Source organism: Rousettus aegyptiacus, unplaced genomic scaffold (genome assembly GCF_014176215.1).
Source record: "Rousettus aegyptiacus isolate mRouAeg1 unplaced genomic scaffold, mRouAeg1.p scaffold_m13_p_1, whole genome shotgun sequence".
Taxonomy (NCBI): Eukaryota; Metazoa; Chordata; class Mammalia; order Chiroptera; family Pteropodidae; genus Rousettus; species Rousettus aegyptiacus.
In genome coordinates, this window is record NW_023416284.1 from 5,700,372 (window position 1) to 5,720,443 (window position 20,072).

Consider the following 20,072-nt stretch of genomic DNA (forward strand, 5'->3'; position numbering starts at 1 on the left):
AAACGAGAAAGAGACTGGGGAAAAATTGCAGAAATTATAAAAAAGATTAATATCAATAAATGTTTTTTAAAACAAAAACAAAAAGTCAGTAAACCAGGCAAAGGACTCGAACAGATAATTCTCACAACTGAGAAATATAATTCATAATTCGTTCTTTCAACAAACATTTTCTGAGTTCTTTCATCAGGTACCATTCTAAGTGCTAGCAAGCGAGATCTCTGAGCACTCTGGGGGCGGTGGTGTGAGAGACAGACAATAGCGTGTTCCAGTAACCAGGATTTGAAATAGTGGTAATGCTGTGAAGAAAATAGGTAGAGTAATGAGGTAGAGCGTGCCTTTTGGGATTGACTGCCTGAGTTTTGCCCTGTGGAAAACACTAGTCGTCGTGCTGCTGGAGGTTAGCGTTCCTAATCTCTAATTATGTGGGAAAACATTGGTCAGATTTAAATTCTTTTGGGGTTCCCTGATAATTGCACTCAAAAATATTTTTCTTTTTAGTTTTTTTCTTTTGTTTGGTTCTTGAAGATGTTTATATAATGGATAGAGTACAGATTGAGATCTGTTGTTTCTTGTGGAATTTATTTACGTGAGTTTTTTCACAGAATAGCGTTTGTTTTGTTCTGTTGGGAGGGAAACTATTCCTCTGAAAAAAATGTTGACATTTTTTCTTGTGGGTTCATTCAGTAGTGAAATGTAGTGATTCGATTCTGCTGTGAGTCAGTGGTACCTCAGAGAATAGGATGGAAGCTCAGTCTCTTAGAACCTTCTCTGCTCATTGTGGGAATGGTTGAATGGTCGGAGGGTCAAATGCGATACATATGAAAGGGTTCACCTAAGTGAAAGGAATCTCTGGATACTTACAGGAGCTGGGTAGAGCTTAGCTTTGTCCTTTGCTGTTTAACTCTACAGCCAATAAATGAATGTTTTAAGTTGTAATTAAAGCTTAGAATCTTCAGTGCATTGCTCTAAAGTAATAAATAATTTTACAGATGGGAATTTACTTGTATAAGGAACTGAAACAAATAAATGTGTTTTGATTTTCATATTGATTCAGAAAAACAGCAAGATAGATGCTCTGTTATGTTGCAGTTATATTTTTTATTATGTTTAGCGACTTCTTTGGTATGGTACAGATATAATGGAATAAGAAAACAAATTTCAGTCTTTAATATTCTATTTGATAATTTACTGGTGAGACCATGAAATTTACTGGGAAGCAAAGGGAAGAGGTTTTTAGAAAAGGAAACAAATAGTACTAAGATATAAGGTAATAGCTCTTATGCTCAAGTTAGCCCATGGTTTTTAAAATTGACTTACCTTCTGTGCATTTTTTTTTTCTTTTTAAAGGAAACTTGAACCTAACTTCAAAAGAAGATTTGATTTTTTTTTTTATATCTGGATCGCGTTTATACAGCAAGACTGTCAGAATGTCGGGAGCCTCGGTGAAGGTGGCTGTCCGCGTGCGGCCCTTCAATTCTCGAGAGACCAGCAAAGAGTCCAAGTGCATCATTCAGATGCAAGGCAACTCCACCAGTGAGTGCATGTTTTCTGTCAATTCCAACTTCCTGACCTGTTCCCTTTCTGTGATCAGAGTAAATGAACATTTGGTATTAACACTTTAAACTTTGTTTTGAATGATCCATTGAATGCTTTCCCCTGAGATATATTCTATAGCATATTTATGGAGTACTCATTTTGTTCTTTGCAATTGAGAAATCCATAGAGAACTGAACTGATTGAGTTAATATTTTTAAGTTGAAATCTTAATGATAATAAAGATGTAAGCAGTGATTTTTCCTAAATGATGACATGAGCTATACCTGTTGAGGTTCCAAGATTATTTTTCTTTCTTGATTTTAAATAGCACTTAACAATGATTCTTTGAGTTGAGCAACAGATATAGTTATAATAGATAGTAAATTTGTAGATCATTACTAAAATTATTCCTCATTGCTTCTGAGCTGTTTCTCTAATTGCTTAGGTGAAAAATTGCTTAAGATGATTTCTTTTATATTTTGCTATAGTAATTACTTGATATGGATATGTAGGCAAATTATTATTCATAATAGTGGTAGGTTCTACCATCTTGAAACCTTTAGCTTTATGATAAAGCAGAATCGTAGGTCTTTCAGAAACAGTTAGTGCTGAATAGTTGGGGAAGCCATTCTGATCTCAAATATTGTGGGCCATTTACCAGTGTTCTGTGCGAGGATTCTGCCAGTGGGAAATAAAATTAGGTATACGATGTGATATTTTGATATATGTATACATTATGAAATGATTACCGTAAACTAATGAACGTATCACTTCTAATTACCTTTTTTCATCTGTGTGTGGTGAGAACACTTGAGTTCTCTGTGAGCAAATTTTCAGTATACATTACATTATTGACTGTGGTCCCCATGCTGCACACTAGGTCTCCAAAACTTATTCATCTTAAAACTGAAAGTTTGGACCCTTTCACTGGTATCTCCCCTTTTCCCCCTACCTCCCAGCCTCTCGTAACCACCATTCTGTTCTCCGTTACAGTGAGCTCAGCATTTTTTATTTTTATTCCTCATGTACAATTTTAAACTTTCTGTTGCATATGCACATCTCTGAACTTGGTAAAGAAGGACCTGCAACAATATTTTTTTTTTAAGGAAGGATTCAAAAATTGGACCCTAAACTACTGTACCATTATTTGTATTTTACATTTCTTTTGTCAGTTGTGCCAGTGAGTCTATGAACTATATCCCATGAACAATTGTAAAAGAAAAAGAGATACAATTCAGTATTGAATCGTACACTTTCAATGAGTAAACTTTATGGTATGTAAGTAATATCTCAAAGTCGTTTAAAAAGAAAATCAGTATTAGTTGCTTAAAGTTTGAGTTAGACTTACAGTTGAACTAGAAAATAAATATTTATGTTCTTAAATGCCACCATTTAAGCTCTGTATTATTTGCGCTTCATTTTAAGAATTCAGTTTTGCGCAGTATATAACTGAATCCTGGCACAGGGCCGTGCTCGTCGGCTCTGTGTTCTCATCGTAGTGAACGTGCTGCTGACGTGGGCACGCTCTGTCCTGGCCACTGGGCCTCCTGTTACTCTCTGAAAACTTTTAAGCAGAAATGAGCATTAAAAGGCCATATTGATGAAATGTAAAAATTAATTTGTCATATAATAAAATAAAAATGAACGGAAAATTTTTATTAATCCAAGTGATGATACTAATGTTCTTTTCTTGATGACAGATCACTTTAGGATTGGTTATAAATTTATATTCATATTGGTTATAAGTTTATATTCATTGTCAAGGTCAAATAGCATCTTAATTTTCCTCCAATTTTGATTTATTTTTGTGAATAGGTAAAACATTCATTCACATGGTATAAAATTCGAAAGGTACAAAGAGTGCACAGTACAGACACTTCCTCTTCTCCCATCACGTAGTCAGTCATTTCCTCTCCCCAGGAGCAGCTTGTGTGAGATTTCCTTTCACAGGTAGTTTGCACAGCAACATCGTTTTCTAGGATAGTTTTTTCCCTTTTAATTAATGATAAGGTATAATGGTAGCTTATTTTTCAGTCCTGACTTCAATGAATGCTTCAGATACTTGAATAATACAATTCATGTTTACAACTTGTAAAAGTGGTTTCCTTTGAGATTTTGCCATGAGAGAATACCCATATGAGTTAATAAGGTTTTATTTATTAGCAGGCATCTATTATATGTATGTATGATAATGGTATGTTAAGTACCAAATAGAATATTTAAAAAAAAAAATCCATTGACTATCCAGGAGAATAAAATTGTTAGAGTATGTAGGAAAATTAAAACATTTTCTATAGTTCTGGATAGTTAGGAGAAATGGATCTGGGTCTGCTGGACTTTCTGACTGCTATTTTTTTGATCTTATGTATTAAAAGCTCACTAACATTATCGATAGCTAATAATAAAGTGTTAGATCTCATTGTTTCTAAGATATATGCTCTCTTTTTGATATTATTTTAATTGTATAGAAAATAATGTCAGTTTAGGGGAAAATAAAATTACTTAAATATACTGTTCACTCTGGATGAAGGATTTTGAATGTTTTCCCTAGTAAACCGAAAAAGAAAATAAGATTCCTGATTGAACACCTTTTGAGGAGAGGGCCATAACATTTGGAGTTTGAGAGTTTTATTCACCCATTCTTGCTTATCTACCACAAAAATCTCTCCAGAACTCCTGAAAATATTTGATATGTCTTTTGATAAAATACTAAAGAAAAAATGCCTGGTTTTATTAAACATAATTAATAATTTGGTTAGAGTAGGCCTGGGAAAATAGTCCCAGTCCTAAGAACAGCAGTCCGTGGACTCCTTAATAAGCACAGTGTTGAACTACCAGTGGGTTTCCCATCGCGTTTTGTCCCAGACCTTTCCAGACCACAGGCCGCGCGGCGCTGCCGAGGGGCGCTGCCCTTGCCCTTCCTCTTTGAGGGTCTGTGGAGTGTGTGCCTGTAGGGATCCCACAGTCGCATGGACTGTAGGACCCTGCCCCTAAGGAGTTTTTAGTTTTTGGTAGGAGCGACAAGACACTACAAAAGCCTCATACAAAGCGAAAGTGATCAAAGTGATAATTGACATACAAAAGGGTTTTCAAAATAAAAAGGTGCAGATGTGTTTTTGGCTAAGGGCACACATAAGGGCCATAGATGAGAGGGCATTTCAGCTAGACCTTGAGGAAGTAGAATTTAAAGTAAATATCTAGTACGTTTGAGGAAATTTTTAGAATTGTGGCTTACTAGTGTTGTGACTAGGTAATTGGTACCCCTGACCCTCATCCAGCTGTGACAGATGGTCTCTTCCACTGAAAGGTTTGGCAGACGTTTGATTTTTAGATTAGCATAAGTCTCCTGAAAAAAAAAAATCCTCATTAGATAATCAGCCTTGGGAAAAGTAGTCTTAGTTTTCTAGCTAAATACTTTGTCATGGCTTGAGGGTTTGGGGTAATTTTGGTTCCTTTGAAAGATGCTTATCCTTGGAAAAAGCCAGTTATCTAATTGTATCAGACTTTCTCGGTTTTCTACTAATGTTTTCTATTTTATATGGCAATTTATTAGTCATTTGACTAATATGTAATCCAGATCGTTTTTAAATGAGAGATTTTAAGTGAACCACTTGCTTTGCTATGTTTAGAAAGTATTAATGGTTTAAAAAAAAAACCATTGGATTTAAGATTGGGAGAGAGCATACATTCTGAACCTAGAATTGTTGCAAAAAAATGAAATGAATTTGCTGTAGCCACATGTGTTAGCTGTATTAAAAGACTGCTATGCTGGCCTGGACTGCTGCTCACAGGGATTATAGCTGATTGCAGATGGAATGCACTGGAATGTTCCTGCTGTAAGATCTCTTATGAAAAAGTAGGAGAGGGTAAAGGGTATTTTAGGCAATGCGCCAGATCTGAAAACCAAGTATTAGCAGTGACATTTAAGCCCTTTCTGGTCTCAGGGAATATTTTCCATGGCACAGATTAATGTTACTGGCTTGACGATTTTGAGAGCCGAGTGCATACACAAACGGCTTTGTTTAATAATATCCCATTGTAGTCCAAGTTTCTCCCACTTTAGAAGCTTTTTTTTTTTTTTTATTGTCTGGTTAACCTCCTTGCCACAGCCTCCTGCTGCATTTTGATGGATTTTTGTTGTGGTGGTGTTCCAATTTTGTTAAATGGTTAGAGTTGTTATATAGTTTTGTATTCTAGTCTTTTCTAGTTGGTCTTCAGTTTTTTTCTCTCATTACTATTAACCTAATTCTCACTTGCATTTTAGTTTGCGTTTCTTTTCCTGGACAGATAGACTTCTGAGTGTCTGTCAAGGTGGGAACCCCTTGAAATGATATGAAAAATGTGTTGATGCATCTTCCTAGGAAGAGAGTAGTCACTTTCAATACATTTTAGGAAGAGCTGTGTCCCCCAAAAGGGGTAAGAGGCACTAGCCTAGAGTCAGAATGAGCTTTCCTTAAGTCTCCCAGGATAAGCCAGGACGCAATTAGGTCAGACTAAGGTATAGACTCTATAACAGCGTCCAGAGTGCTTCACAGTGTGGCTGGAGAAGCAGGGCTAGCCCAGCCCTTCACTCCTCCTTCTCCATCTGCAAGCCATGTGCTCTGACCTGAGAGATGGAATCAGCCGACCCGTTGCCAGGATTCATCCTGTGAGGTGTGCATCTCATGCTCAGTCACCTACCTCTCTCTAACCTTTGCCAATGTAGTGCATTAAATGCTGAAGATCTGAGCGTTTAAACTCCTCTAACAGTACTAGTTTTTCTTAGAGCAAAAACTAGAAATAACCCAATATCCACCAGCAAGAATAAGACTGGATAAATAAGTCATGGTACATTTATATAATAGAAGCATAATACAGTACAGCAAAGAAAAGAATTACCCCCCCCCACACACACAGAAGTCATACATAAACTGTAGCTTTACAAGTTGTACAATAAACTATTTTATTAATATAAATTTCAGATCATGCAACACCGTACTCCATATTCTTTACTCCATGCAAACACGTGGGGTAAAACTATGAAGAAAATTAAGGCAATAATGACAGAATTCAGCATGCCTCAAAGATGGGGCAGGGATCTGGGAGGGTCACACAGTGGGACTGCGGAGGTGAGAGCCGTGTTCTAGAACTGGCCGGTGGGTACCTGGGCTTTGGTTTTATTGTTGTTGTTTTTAGTCCACATTTATTTTATAAATATATCTACTAGATATTTAATTTAAAAAGTATAAAAGTAAAGAAAAAAAGAAGTTTTAATCTTACAAATAGAGATGCTCTATACCAGTGACTGGAGAATATATGATAGGCAGGGGTCCATGACATTTGTCACCTGCTGCCTCTTTCTGAGACCTTCTAGCTACTTTTCCAGTCCTTTTTCCAAAGACAGGGATGTTTACTTTTTATGTGCCGTGTCCACATTGATTAAATGTCACTCATTTAGTCACCGGAATGTAAGAAGGTAAGCAACAGGAAGATGAAGGGGCATAGGATGAGCAGGTCAGTAAAATATATTGAAACCAGCTTAAGTGCTAGGGGCACTTTTCCTGTAGTCAGGACTTGGAGCTACAGCAATGAAGGGGGGTGTGTGTGTCTGTGTGTCTGTGTCTGTGTCTGTGTGTCAATGTGTGTGTCACTGTCTGTGTGTGTCGGGGGTGGGGAGTAAAAGCGTCCCTGAAATGATGCTACATTGACCAAGTAGAGTGGAGCTGAAACCAGTTTTCTCCTTTAGAATGACTTTGAGAACAGGTATGTAAAGGGAATGTCCAGGTCTCGCACTCTCATGTCCTTCTGTCCGTTTGGGGAGGTTGTCCCTCAGCAGCGTCAGCGTTGGGGAAGCCTGTGATCCTGGAGGCCCCTTTAGCGCAGGCCTGTCTGCTGGCTGCCGACTCTGCAGTGGACCTGTTTACATCCTGCTCCCCCTCCTGCCCTGTCAGCCCTGCAAGCAGCCTGTGCCTTCCTTCCTTCAGATCCAAAACAAAACACACTTTGTCTTTTCTTCTGTGTCTGACACAGTATTTTTTAGTATTTCATGACTTCCCATGTGGCAGCTTACTAAGCTGACATTCTGGAACGAATCCCGATTTTATGTTTTTCTCCTACTGGGACAGAGTTTACGGCCACTTTTCACTCCTCCACTGCCACCACCTGCAGTGACTCCCGAACAAGTCTCCTTGCTTCAACCCTTGTCCTCTAGCAATTTGTTCTCAACAGAGTAGCAAGAGTGATCTTTTTAGAATGAAAGTCAGACCGTATTTTTTTGTTCAAAACTCCGAGATGGTTTCCATTTCACTCAGTCTAAAAGCTGGTCTCTGTATGGCCTTCCCTCTCCCTTTGCCGAACTTCTGTAGCCTCCTTGGTCTTTCTCTTAATGTCTTGGGTACATTTTCCCAAGCCTTAAGTATTCTTCAAGAACATGATTTTAGTGGCTGTGTGGTATTCTGTTGTATTCTACTTTAAATGCAAATAAAGTATTCTACTTTAAATATAATTAAAGTATTCTACTTTATTTGGCTCATCTATTATCAGACACTTGAGCCATAGGTTCTTCATTGATTGAATGGCATGTTACTAATGCCTCCCTAGCCTCCCTTCCCAGGGTCCTCATGAGACTCAAATGGAATCTGATATACCACATAGGAGGATATTCGAAAAATTATTTGTTAATTTTTCTTTTTGTGGTTATTTTTGGTACCTAAATTGTTACATTCAATGGGAATATAAATTTAAAGGCAGAAACAATCGAACCTATCACTAAGTTGGAGGAGGCCTTAGGTATTGGGTGTTTGGAACTGCTTTTTAGTGCATTATATAGTCTAAGCTACTTAAATAAGTTGTTTGCACATCTAGATTCCAAAATAGCAAAGAGAAAAGACTGGATAAAATCTTGTAGGAAACCTAGTCTTCTTTGCTGCTCTGCATCTTACTGTTCTAGACCTTTGAGGTTGTCTTAATTAAAATCCATACTGTACTGCATACGGCCTTTATATGTGCATTTGTTGAGTATTTTCAAAGCAGAAAGCAGCCATGCCCAGTTTTCTTTTCTTTTCTTTTTTAATGCTTTCTTTGCAATTCTCAGATGTTTGGCGTTCATTTTTTAAAGTCCGTGCTAGTAACATGGCACTGAGTGCTTTTGTATGCTGCCCAGTGAGGTGTGAAGTGCCGTGCTGAGAACCAGCAAAGTCTGCAGTGCCGTTAGCGAGACCCCGAAAGGGACCACTGCTTTTGGTCTGTGGCAGGCGACGTGCAGGCGTCCATAGATTTAATTTTTGGTAGCATATCAAGAATTACGCTGTTTGATGAAAAACATTTCTAGTGGTCTAAAAACTCTTCTTAGTTGTATCGTTTAGGGTTGAATGCTGTTTATGTAGACTTGGTAGGAATAAGAAATATGAAATTGGGTTTTGGAGAGCAACTATAGGAAATTAGGTTTTTGTTATTCAGTGAGCATGGGCTGGGAGGCCACCAAACTCTCAGAGTTTTTAGTCTTTTGTCTTAAAGATAAGTCATCAAAGCAGTGTGACACTACTTATGAAAGCGCTGAGGGAGAGACAGCCAAGTAACTGAGGGGTGGGAATATCCGGGAAGCCCATTTCGTGTTGGCATGACGAGGCTGGATGGCCGGAGTCGGCGGAGCTGCCTAACGAGGAGATGGTTTCACTGCGCCGCCGTCCTGGTCTGGTACCACGGAATTCCTTTGTAACTGGAATGAACTTGAGGCAAAACGGGTGAAGGGAAAAACAAAAGCAGCTTTTTGCTTTTTAAATTGCCCTTTAGTGGAAGGGGCGGGGGCATGGTTAGTAATTAAAAACAACAACCACAGTACACACTTAAACTGTGTCAATTAGGTACCTACAGACTTAACTCAGTGATCCTCACGGTAGACCTGTGCAGATACTCTCATTCTCCCCGTTCACAGACGAGGGGACAGATGCTGACCAGTTTTCCTCAGGTCACACACGTCTCGGAAGTGGCAGAAGTGGAAAATGAACTGGCGCTGTCTGGCCCCAGAGCCCCCACCCTCAGCCTCTGTGCCGTACACACACCGCCTCTCAAAACGTTTATCGTCTTTCTATTGTGTGTCATAATACTAAATGTCTGTGTCTAAATCGAATTTAACTGTTACATTAAAGTTTATTTTGATGTTCCTCCTAGATGCAGGGAAATTGTGAGTAAATAGGGTATTAACGTTAGTTCTGGCATTTCGTGCCACTTAGATCAAACGAGAGCTGGGCCTTCTAAATCATCTTGCTTCTAAGTCATTCAGCATTCGCTTAGGAAAGCATAATTATTGGTAACCGGGAGTTTGCTTAATGTTTATTATCACGAGCATGTGTATTTCATACCCAGTTGACACCGGCACACTGCAGGGTTGGTGGTTTTTTTTCCTACCATATTTTATTTTTAATACAAGGGTATTGAGTATGTAGTGAACACATATAGTACATTATCCTGTTATAAGATTTGGAATCTAAATTTGTTTTTTTAAGTGATTAAGGAACTTTATGATCGTAGGTCTTTTTCTCAAATCTACCTTGTGGCAATATGCTTTATAGCATTTTAATATATTTCTGGAAATATAATTCTCAGTAGAGAGGGGGCTGCTTATGGGTTTTGGTTTTATGGTTTTAAAATACAAATTGTGTACTTTTATTGTGTGCCATTTTTCTTTATTTTGGTTATAGGAAGCTTTTGGAAGAGGAAGTTTGTGGCTGGAGATGTCACTGGGATATTTAACAAACCCAAAACATGCTATGTTAGAAAAGTTAATATAAAGTTACAGCGTTTCCACAATGATATGTTAATTGTAGTTGTAGGCAAAATCTTAGTAGTTTGCCAACAACAGTGTAATTGCTACATAGACTTTGAGATATTAGATAAACAAATTTATTCTGGAGAATAAAAGGCTTTTAAGTACAAATCTTGTTTTGACTGCCTTGTTTCCTAGGGCTTAGTAATTAAAACATTATTTCTGCATCTTTCTGCCGAAGTAACAAAGTTGGAAAGAAGGCAAGGGAAAAAGGGGGTAAAATTAGGGGACTTAACAGACTTCGTAAGGCTAATTTTGACTTGAAGGGACTCCAAGAAGAGAAGATGGATTTGTGGTTCATCGGTGAACTAAAACTAAAACCTATGGACCATTACATGATAGTCATTTTAAAGGCATTTCCATTGATCTTAGATAAGGGTCTTCAAGTAAGACCCTTCCTTGTAAAATTTATATGAAAGATGCTGTCCTGTTCTTCACTTTTCTCCAGCTCCCCTAAGGTGATGAAAGTCAGCTACAGCATGAGGAATAAAACGTTTGAAGATAAAAGGAGAAAAGTATGAAAGGTATAGATAGGGAGAGAATAAATGCAGGATCATCTTCTTTTTGGACTTGGGAAAAGGGGCAGTCAGATCCTTTACTTGGGGGCTGACTTTCTGATTTATGAAGGGGAACTTAAGAAAACAGCCTTGAAACCAGACAAGGTTTGAATGGCAATGGGGAGCCAAGGCCCAGAGGTGACAGTGAGCCAGGGGAGCGGTTGGGGAAGTCAAGTGTTAGCCTGCTTCCTCTAGGGGACCCAGAAGATGATTTAATAATGAGCTTTGTGAGAGCAGCAGCTAGCCCAACTGACTTCCTCCTTGAAACATTTCCATGTCTTGGCTCTCAGCACCCCATGCTGTCCTGGTTGCTTTCCTCGCTCACAGGCCATTCTCCTTTATTCCTCATCTCCCCGAGTTAAAAGTGAACCGGTACTCTGTCTCTAATCTCTTCTGTGTCTCCAGAGAAGACTGACCCCACGTGATTTCATCCAGGCTTAAGGCTTTACATGTTACTGACATGACGATGACTCCCCAGATCATTTCTCCAGCCTGGTCCGCTCTGTAGATCTCTAGACCCGTCTGCCCAGCTGCTAACTTCAATCTACTCGAAAGCCTAAGAAGTATCTCACACTTAACAAGTTCTCATCAGAACTGCCGTTTTCCTCCCTGCCCACCCAAAGTCGTCCTTCCTTCATTCTTACCCATCCTTTCAGTTTCTCAGATCAGAAGCGTTGGAGTCACTCTTGCCTCTTCTCTTTTTCTTACAGGCTACCTGTCTGTGATTCATCAGTAAGTCCCGTCGGCTCTGCCCTCACAGTCTGTTCTGAATCCAGTTACTTTTTATCTTTTCTAACTAGTTCCTGTCCGTCCGTCCGTACTACAGTAGCCTCCTGTCTTTCTGCTCCTGCTCTTGTTCCTGTGTAGTAGCCAGGGTCGTATTTTGTATAAATAAATTATAACAACTCCACTGTCCCCTTTTATGCCTAACCCTTCTTTATTTTTCCTTCCCGGGTTATACTGTCTCTCTGAATTATCTGACCTGATTAGAGTAGAATGGAAGCTCCTCAAAGGCAGGGACTGGTTTTCACTAGATACTTTCAGGCCTGCGACATGATAGGCATGCGAATATTTGTCAAGTGAAAGAATGTTTTGAACATTTACGTTGTGCTAGGCCCTGAACTGAAACTCTCGACATGGATTAATCATTAATTCTCATGATTCTATAAAGTTAGGGGCTGCTTTTAGTGTACCTAGTTTATAGGCAAGGAAATTGAGGCTTACAGAGTTTATGTGCCCAAGTTATAGATGTACCCTGCAATTATATTGGATATGAAGAGGGCATTTAGATTAAAGTGTCCCAATAATCTATTTATTTTCTTGCTAAAATCCTTGAAAATATCTTCTAGAAATATTTTCTAGGTCAAATCAAATTTTGAGTATTGAATATTGAGTCAAATTGTAAGACAAAATCCAGTTTTGGATCTAGACACAATGCTTTTGATGTAGGAATGGGCCTTTTTCTTTATCCCTACAAATGCCACATACCGGAATTCATGGATTCGGGACGCCTCGTGCAGTCTCATGTCATGCAAATGGCACGCGAAAGTTGCCACACATTCTGCAGAGGTGGTTGTGTTTTGGGCGATTGGTCTCTGTACTTCCGTTCATGCCTTCCTCCAAGCCAGTCTCTGTGCTGTAGCCTGTAAACGTCATCAGTCACTCCAGTGACTGTGCACGGCTCAGTGGTTCGCCAGCTCCTTGAATTCCATTTGCGATCTGACCCTGAGATTTTGGTGCTTCTCTACGTTTGCTGCTCACTGTACTTGACTATACCTGCCAAACACCTGCCAGTACCTGGGTGTCACATGCTCCTTTTTGCCCCAGGGCTTCCTGATGCAGTTCCCTGGCTTGGGGTGCATATTGCCCCGCTGCCTTTGGTCTAGATTTCAATCTGGGCTCTGGCCTTGGACAAGTGCCTTTCTTCCTGTGTCTCAGGTGCTCCAAAGGGAAACAATAATTGTACCTACTTCATAAGGTTATTGTGAGGATTAAATGAGTGAGTACATGTAATTTTAGCACAGAGCTCGGAAGATAGTGAGCGTTCACGGAGTGTCGGCAGTTACTGTGAGCACGCCACTTTCCCTGGCGCTCTCCTATGTGTCCGCTAGCCCTCTTTGATTCACCAGATCAAAGTTTACAAACTCAAAAGATCATCTCTTTCATATATGTTTCCTTTTATACCTTTCTGTTTATATGTTCTGAAGGATTCTGTGCTTATGATTTGAAATCATGTATTTGTGATTATGGGTCTGTCTCCTCCATTGGCCGTATACTCTAGAGGGGCAGAAGTAACCTTTTGCTTGCCCTTTATATTCCGAGCACAGTGCCTAACACATAGTTTGTGCTTAATAGATGTGCCCAGTGAATGAAATGCTGTTTAACTTTTCCTTTCTTAAAGTAGGATCTTGGGATCTTTTATAATCACCCTCCTCTGTGCAATGCATTGGGCCAGGGGCTGAGCCCCTCACCTTCTGATTGCAAGTATGTTTCAGGAGAACTACTTGGGAAGGTGAATGCTGATAATATTAGCATTTATTTATGTCTTTTGGTGTTTACTGTAAGGCAGTGCCTCTTGAGTGTGTGTCTTATGTGTGAGGTTGGAGAATGAAGTGAGTGCTAATTTAAATAGGATGATCAGGAAGGGCCATGTGATCAGGTGATGTTTGAACACAGACTTGCATGAAGTTAGGGAGTGGGCTGTTTAGATACCTGGGAGAATAGCATCCCTGGTAGAGCAGTTAGTACAGAGGCCCTGAAATGAGGGCAAATCTTTGGAGAGGAGGTCAGAAAGGGAGTGGGAGATGGGGCAACAATAAAGCCTCCCGAGGTTTTTGTTCCTTTTAGCCTGGGAAGCCATTGGAAGGTTTTTACCAGCGGCCTGATGGGGATGTGATCTGGATTTCACCTGAGAAGGCTCACTGCCTGCAGAGTGATGAATCTCTTGAGGGCCCAGTCAGTAGGTAGTACAGGTGGCAGAGATGGTGGTTTGGACCAGGACGGCCGTGATGGTGGTGATGAGAAGCCGTGGGATTCTGGATGCGTTTTGAAAGTAGAGCTGGCAGGATAGATCAGATGTGGAGGATGAGAGAAGAAGGTGAAAGATAACTCTGAGATCATCTATGAAAAGTTGCTTGTGGAGGTGGGTCCAGGTCGGGAGTGTAATGTATTTCCAGAGAAAACTTGATAGAATAAGCCTCAGGTGTTTCAAAGGCGCCTTGAAAAGTAGCATGATTGGTGATTTTATAGGAAATGAAGCAATATGAAGTATACAGCACTTAAAGTGAGTTAGTTATGTTATGACTCCAGTCCTCAAAAATATGCCCGGAGGCCATTCCTTGTGGGAGAACAGTGCTGATTTGTCTTGGGCAAAGCCTTAGCACCGATGGCACATGCCCCTGGAGGCGTGCTGCATTTGTCACAGCTTTTACATCTTCACATTGGTGAAAATGTGGTTTTTATGTTGAGCACATGCATTCATTACTGTAATTCCACTCTTGTGTGCGTGCTTTCTGAGAAGCAAACTGGAAGCCCCACGTACCACACTAGCTGGTCGGCTTTGCTGCAAGAACCACCGCGTGAACATTGCCCCAGATTTCACTGACATGCCTTAATAGCACGATTCTCTTTATATTCTTTATGTGAAAGCTGATGAACCTTACTAGTACTTTATGTATATATTGCATAGCTAAGCACTGTTTTGGTTTTCCTTTCTCTGCTCCTGAAAATGGGGTGGTATTTAAGCAGGTTAAAATGATGCGCGACATATGGAAGACGTCCGACTGAGCGCCCGTTGGGCGTAGGGCAGTGTAGGGAAGACACGGAGGTGCAGCAGTACCCGAGGTCACAGCAAAACCGCATATAGTTCACAGCTCCTCATGTGATTAGAATATTAAAAGATACCAATGTGTAGGCACTAATGCTGGTTCTTTAATCCAGAGCCCATACCCTTCCTGTTAAATGTACTGCCTCCCTTTCCCCCCTTTTATTAATTAGTAGAAACATCCTGTTTTTTTAGTTGGCTAAAGAAAGTGATCTCGGTCATTATTAATTCAGAAAGAAAAAACTTTTGGCACATTCGGAAATATTAATTCATTGTCCCTGGAAATAATATTGGAGTTCATGGGCTTCTGATGAATTCAAGTGCTGTCATTAATATTTTATCCTTATAACATTTTTTTATTTGCATAGTTATGGAGTTTTAAAATGTTTTATTAGGAAATATTTTATGTATTAAAGATAATGCAGTGTATATATTAAACACGAAGACTCTGTAACTACTGCCCAACCTAACATGTAAAAATCACCCCCTCCCTTCTGAGGCTTTCTGCTTATTACACTTTCCCCTTAAACAGGTAACACAGCATTGAGTTTCGATTGTCGTAGGATGTCTTAAGGAAATATCTTGCATTTAAAAATTAAAAATTTTAAAATATTGTGGGTAAGTTTAATCTTGTTTGACATAATTATGATGTAAATAACTTTAAAATTATTTTTTATTTACTTGTTAAAATAAAAAGGGTTTTGTTGTTGTCCAGAGGCAGTTATTTAAAAGGCAGCTTGGTTTTGGAGCTGGAAGTTAGGAAAATTTATTAGTTTCAGAAATTTCAAATATGGGAGAAGGGAATATTGAGGAAGAAGAAAAGGATTTCATGTGAATCAAGGAAATTACTGTTGTAGCTTTTATTTTTCTTTACTAGGAAAAAGGGAACAAAAGGATCCGAAAACTAGCTCTTACTTAAGTTGTTCTTGGAGGAAGTGGTACCACCAGCGAGTAGCTAAAAGACTGAACGAAACGTGGCTCAGTTTTATGACAGCAAGTTTTCTAGAGGTTAGAAGTGTTTGTTTTCGTCAGGTTTTTGAGTGGCGAGGACTACTTGAATGGTCATATCCTACAACTCATCGTTGTCCTTATTGCTGAGTCACTGAAATCTGCATGCAGTACTATATGACGCTAACTTCTGTTTTCTTGGTAGAGATTGTGTGTGGTCTCTAATGTTTTAGGAAGTATAATCCTCAACTTCTTAGTTTTAAAAAATGCCCATGGTATACTTTTAGAGGGGTGGTCACTCACATTCGTGTGCGCACACACACATTTGTCTGCATCTGCATAAAAGTGCCGTACTTTTAAGTATTTAAGTGATGGGTGTCTTGGTTAAGAGTGTGGGCTCGGGTGCCAACTCTCCAAGTTCACCTCTTGGATTGCTGCTAGTTAGTTCTGTAGCTTTGGGTAAGTTATTTAACCTTCGTGATGGTTTATCTGTAAAATGGGAATAATAAAACATCTGCACTATTGAACGGTTGGGGGATTAAGTAGGTTAGTAGACAAAGTACTTACAGCTTGGAGTAAGTGCTCCATGAAGGTTGGCTATTATTTAAATCTTACACATAGTGCCTTTTGGTTAGAAGCACTCTTCCTTGCTTGAGTTCCCATTTGTTTGTGGGGAGATGTTCTTTCTAGAACCTTGTCACATGATTATGTGCAGTGTGAGCCCTATTAATACTCTGTCAGCATTTGAGGTTGGAACATAAGTGTGTCTCCATACCCAGTGGAATCCGGCAAGGGAGAGAACTAAGCACCTTAGCAACTGTTGCTATTTATGTCCTGAGCAGCAGCTGCTCTGGACAGATTTATTTTTTAATCCTGATATCACTGATACCCTGGGATGTGGCCCTGCCTTAGAGAAGTGGATTGGTCGAGATGTCTGTGCTTTGAGGAGATTTCATGACCACATGTCATAAGGATTCTGTTCCATGTGAAATCTGAGGAGCCAGAGCTTTGCATGTACGAGAAACGGAGAGCGGCTCAGCCTCAGCCTTCAGCCCCGGGAGTGGCGTGGGACTGGGTTAATCCCGCCAGAAATCACTTTTAATATGGGCAGATACTTCATGCTTTTAGTCAGAGAGTAATTTTACTGTTTATAACAATGTACAGAAGACTTAGTGATTTGTGATCCCACCATATACACACATATACATATATGTACATATATAATAATTTATGTATTAGTGAATGAAATTTCCAGTGAATGCTTCATTACCATCTGCTTTTCTGAAGTAGATAAGAGCTTTAAAAAGTTTGTTTCAAATAATAGATTAATTCAGTAATTTTCTAACTTTTATTTCTGATATTTTGAAATATTTGAAACCTCTGAGGTACCTTGAAATAGTAACACGACCCATTTCCAGACTTCAGCTGCTAACTCACCTAGGGTTCAGTCACAGGAAATTTAATGAGCACCTTTCCATGCACCAGTGACTGACGCCCAGTGAATGTTACTGCTCTGATTCAAGTTCTGTATATAGATCACGTATTTAAAAATGTGATTATTTTCATTTTCTGATTGCCCTATTCAGATTCAATGGTATGAATTTACTGATTTGGATGTTTTGAATTTACCAATCGACATCATGTTGAACTAAAGAACATGTAACTGAGTGACTTATAAAATCAAAACATTTTTATCCTCTAGGTATTGTTAACCCAAAGAACCCAAAGGAAGCTCCAAAGTCCTTCAGCTTCGACTACTCCTACTGGTCTCACACCTCGGTGAGTGGAGTCTTGGGGAAGAAGAGAACTGTGTGGGTTTGGAATGTTTTAAAGGAAAAAGAGATTACCGACATCTAGCAAAGTGGAGAGTAGGCCCTTCGCAGTATCCTTACTCATTATAGGACATTGAGCTAGTTTCTCGGGATTGTTTCTAAACTAGGGTGTCTAAACTAGAGTTTGCTTCTGCATCTCTTTGTTAGGCTATTTTGGTTCTCTTTTTTTCCTGTCGCATATTGGGTTAGGAGATGTTTTAAACTACTGACACAGCCTAATTGGCAAGAGAAGGGCCTGGGAAAGGGGTCAGAACCATTCTTCACTGAAACCTGTGTTTATTGAGAAATAGCCACACCACCTGGAGCAACTTCAAAGAAGTATTTTTATACGTGGACTTGACCTTTGGTCTTTTAGTCCCATTTTCCAAGAAAATTTTCTTGGAACTCCCTATGAATGGAAGAGTGATACTTCTAAGGTTATGGAAAATGAAATGTAATGCTAGATAATTTCATGTAGATAGTTTTATGTATGGCTGACCTGGATGACTGTGTGTGTGTGTAAAATGAAAAAAATAAACTACATGTAGGGGGAACTTAAAATATAGTATATTTTAGGTGACTATTCTGATTCCAAACACTTTTATTTCTTATAGAAGTAGTCAAATGAGCATAGGAAAGAATAGGAATAAAATGCCATTTATTTCTCTTACAGCCGGAAGATCCCTGTTTTGCATCTCAAAACCGAGTATACAATGATATCGGAAAGGAAATGCTCTTACATGCCTTCGAGGGATATAATGTCTGTATTTTTGCCTATGGGCAGACTGGTGCTGGGAAATCTTACACAATGATGGGTAAACAAGAAGAAAGCCAGGCTGGCATCATTCCACAGGTAAGAAACAAGAAACAACAAATAGCCTTTTCTCATCATTACTCTTACTCCTCAGTAAGAGTAGCTTCAATAGCTTTAAAAACTATTTTTAATTAGCAAACATTTATTCAGGGGCTATCATATACGAAGCACGAAGATAAATCACCTGTTTCTTAGGGGACTGACAGTCTAGTTGAAAATACTGTCATGTATATGTGTCTACCGTAAAAGGTGAGAACGTTGATGTTTTGTAAAGATTTTGCTGTATATCCAATGTCGTGTTATTTTGTCTTTTGGACATTGTCACCAGCTTCTTCAAAAAATGATAGTATGTTAACAGGCTCTGTTCTGAATCCTGGGGACCCCTAGTGAATGTTGTTGGTCTGATTTTTTTCTAAATTCTGTATGTAGATTACTTCTTAAGAATGTGATTTTTTTTATTACCTTACAGATGCTTTCCTTTTATTGTATTATTTTAATATTGTCACTGAAAGCTTGAACAATCTGAGATTTCTTTTTTTTTTTAAGAGTCAAAAGGAAATTTTATTAGAAAAGGGGTAATGTTCCGCTGAGTGTGGTCTCCTCTCAGAGGCAGAGTGAGAGGGACTTGAGGTTTCTTTTTTGAAAAGCAGATAGTCTTTTGCTCTTGTATTGTTTGGGAGTGGAGAGGAGTTGTGACTTAGGTATTTAGGAAGGGCGTATTTTATTAATAAGAGGAATGTTATTAATGTTAATAAAAGATCTGCTTTATTAATGATATTTGGAATTAATTTTAAAGAGTTCTTTTACTAGAAGCCTGATGTGACTATATACTTTGAGAATAAAATATATAAAGGAGCAATAGCTACTTTTTTAATGGATTATTGAACTGTAATTTAAATTTAGCTATATAATTGAAATACTTAATTATTAATAAAGATTTGGAAATTTTCAGAAAAATGAACACTAGTATATATTTTTTTCTGTAAAAAAAATACATGTCTGTATTAAGACATATATTTGAAAATTGTCCTTCTCTGTAAATAATAATAGCAATAGTTATAATACTAATGAAACACCTATAGCAAGCACAGGTCCAAGTGCTTTACAAATACTAGCTCATGAAGTCCTCCTAAAATGACCCGAAGGGGTAGGTGCTATTATCCTCGTCTTACAGATGGGGAAACTGAGGCACAGAGCGGTCATGTTACTTGCCCAGGTAAGTGGCAGAGCCAGGATAGGGCAGGCAGGGTAGTTCTGGAGTCTCTGCTTTCATCACTGTGATACTTCTATGGCAACAAAATCATCGTCGATTATAGCAAGTTGTACTAAATAGTCATTGTAATTTATCCCATCATCACACTTAGTTTCTTCTTCCTTTTCCTTGATCTTTCTGGTAGAATTTTGGAATATTTTATTTTTATATAAAAATAAAAATGTTTTATTTTTTATTTTATAAAAAAGGTGATTATTACTTAGAAACTGCCATTTGTAATAAAATTTTCAAAATTCTGTTTCGACTCCTAGAGAATCACGAAGTTTATTTTCCAAATGTATATTGATTGCCTTAATCCTAAATGAATAACAAATGAAAATTCAGTTGATTTTTAATTAATTCTTATTAAAATATCACATATTTTAAATAAGTTCAAGGGATAGGGAGAGTGAAATTTTATAATTTTTCTCATCTAGGAAAATTAATGTTTTCTGTTAGAGATATCACTGTGGTGATTGCCTTTCATAGGGGTTCGGGGGGTCAAGATGGGGGAAGTTTTACAGTCAG

General features: G+C 38.6%; 1 protein-coding gene across 10 annotated transcripts in view; it reads left to right on the forward strand.

Annotated features, from left to right (window-relative positions):
- KIF1B (kinesin family member 1B) overlaps window positions 1-20,072 on the forward strand; it is a 120,936-nt gene that overhangs the window by 11,730 nt on the left and 89,134 nt on the right. For all 10 annotated transcript variants that reach the window (XM_036228492.1, XM_016163590.2, XM_036228497.1 and 7 more), the window contains exons 2-4: window positions 1,348-1,533; window positions 17,370-17,446; window positions 18,152-18,331. In XM_036228492.1, coding sequence (XP_036084385.1) covers window positions 1,428-1,533; window positions 17,370-17,446; window positions 18,152-18,331 — 363 coding nt within the window. In that variant the 5' untranslated portion in view covers window positions 1,348-1,427. The remainder of the gene's footprint in view (window positions 1-1,347; window positions 1,534-17,369; window positions 17,447-18,151; window positions 18,332-20,072) is intronic.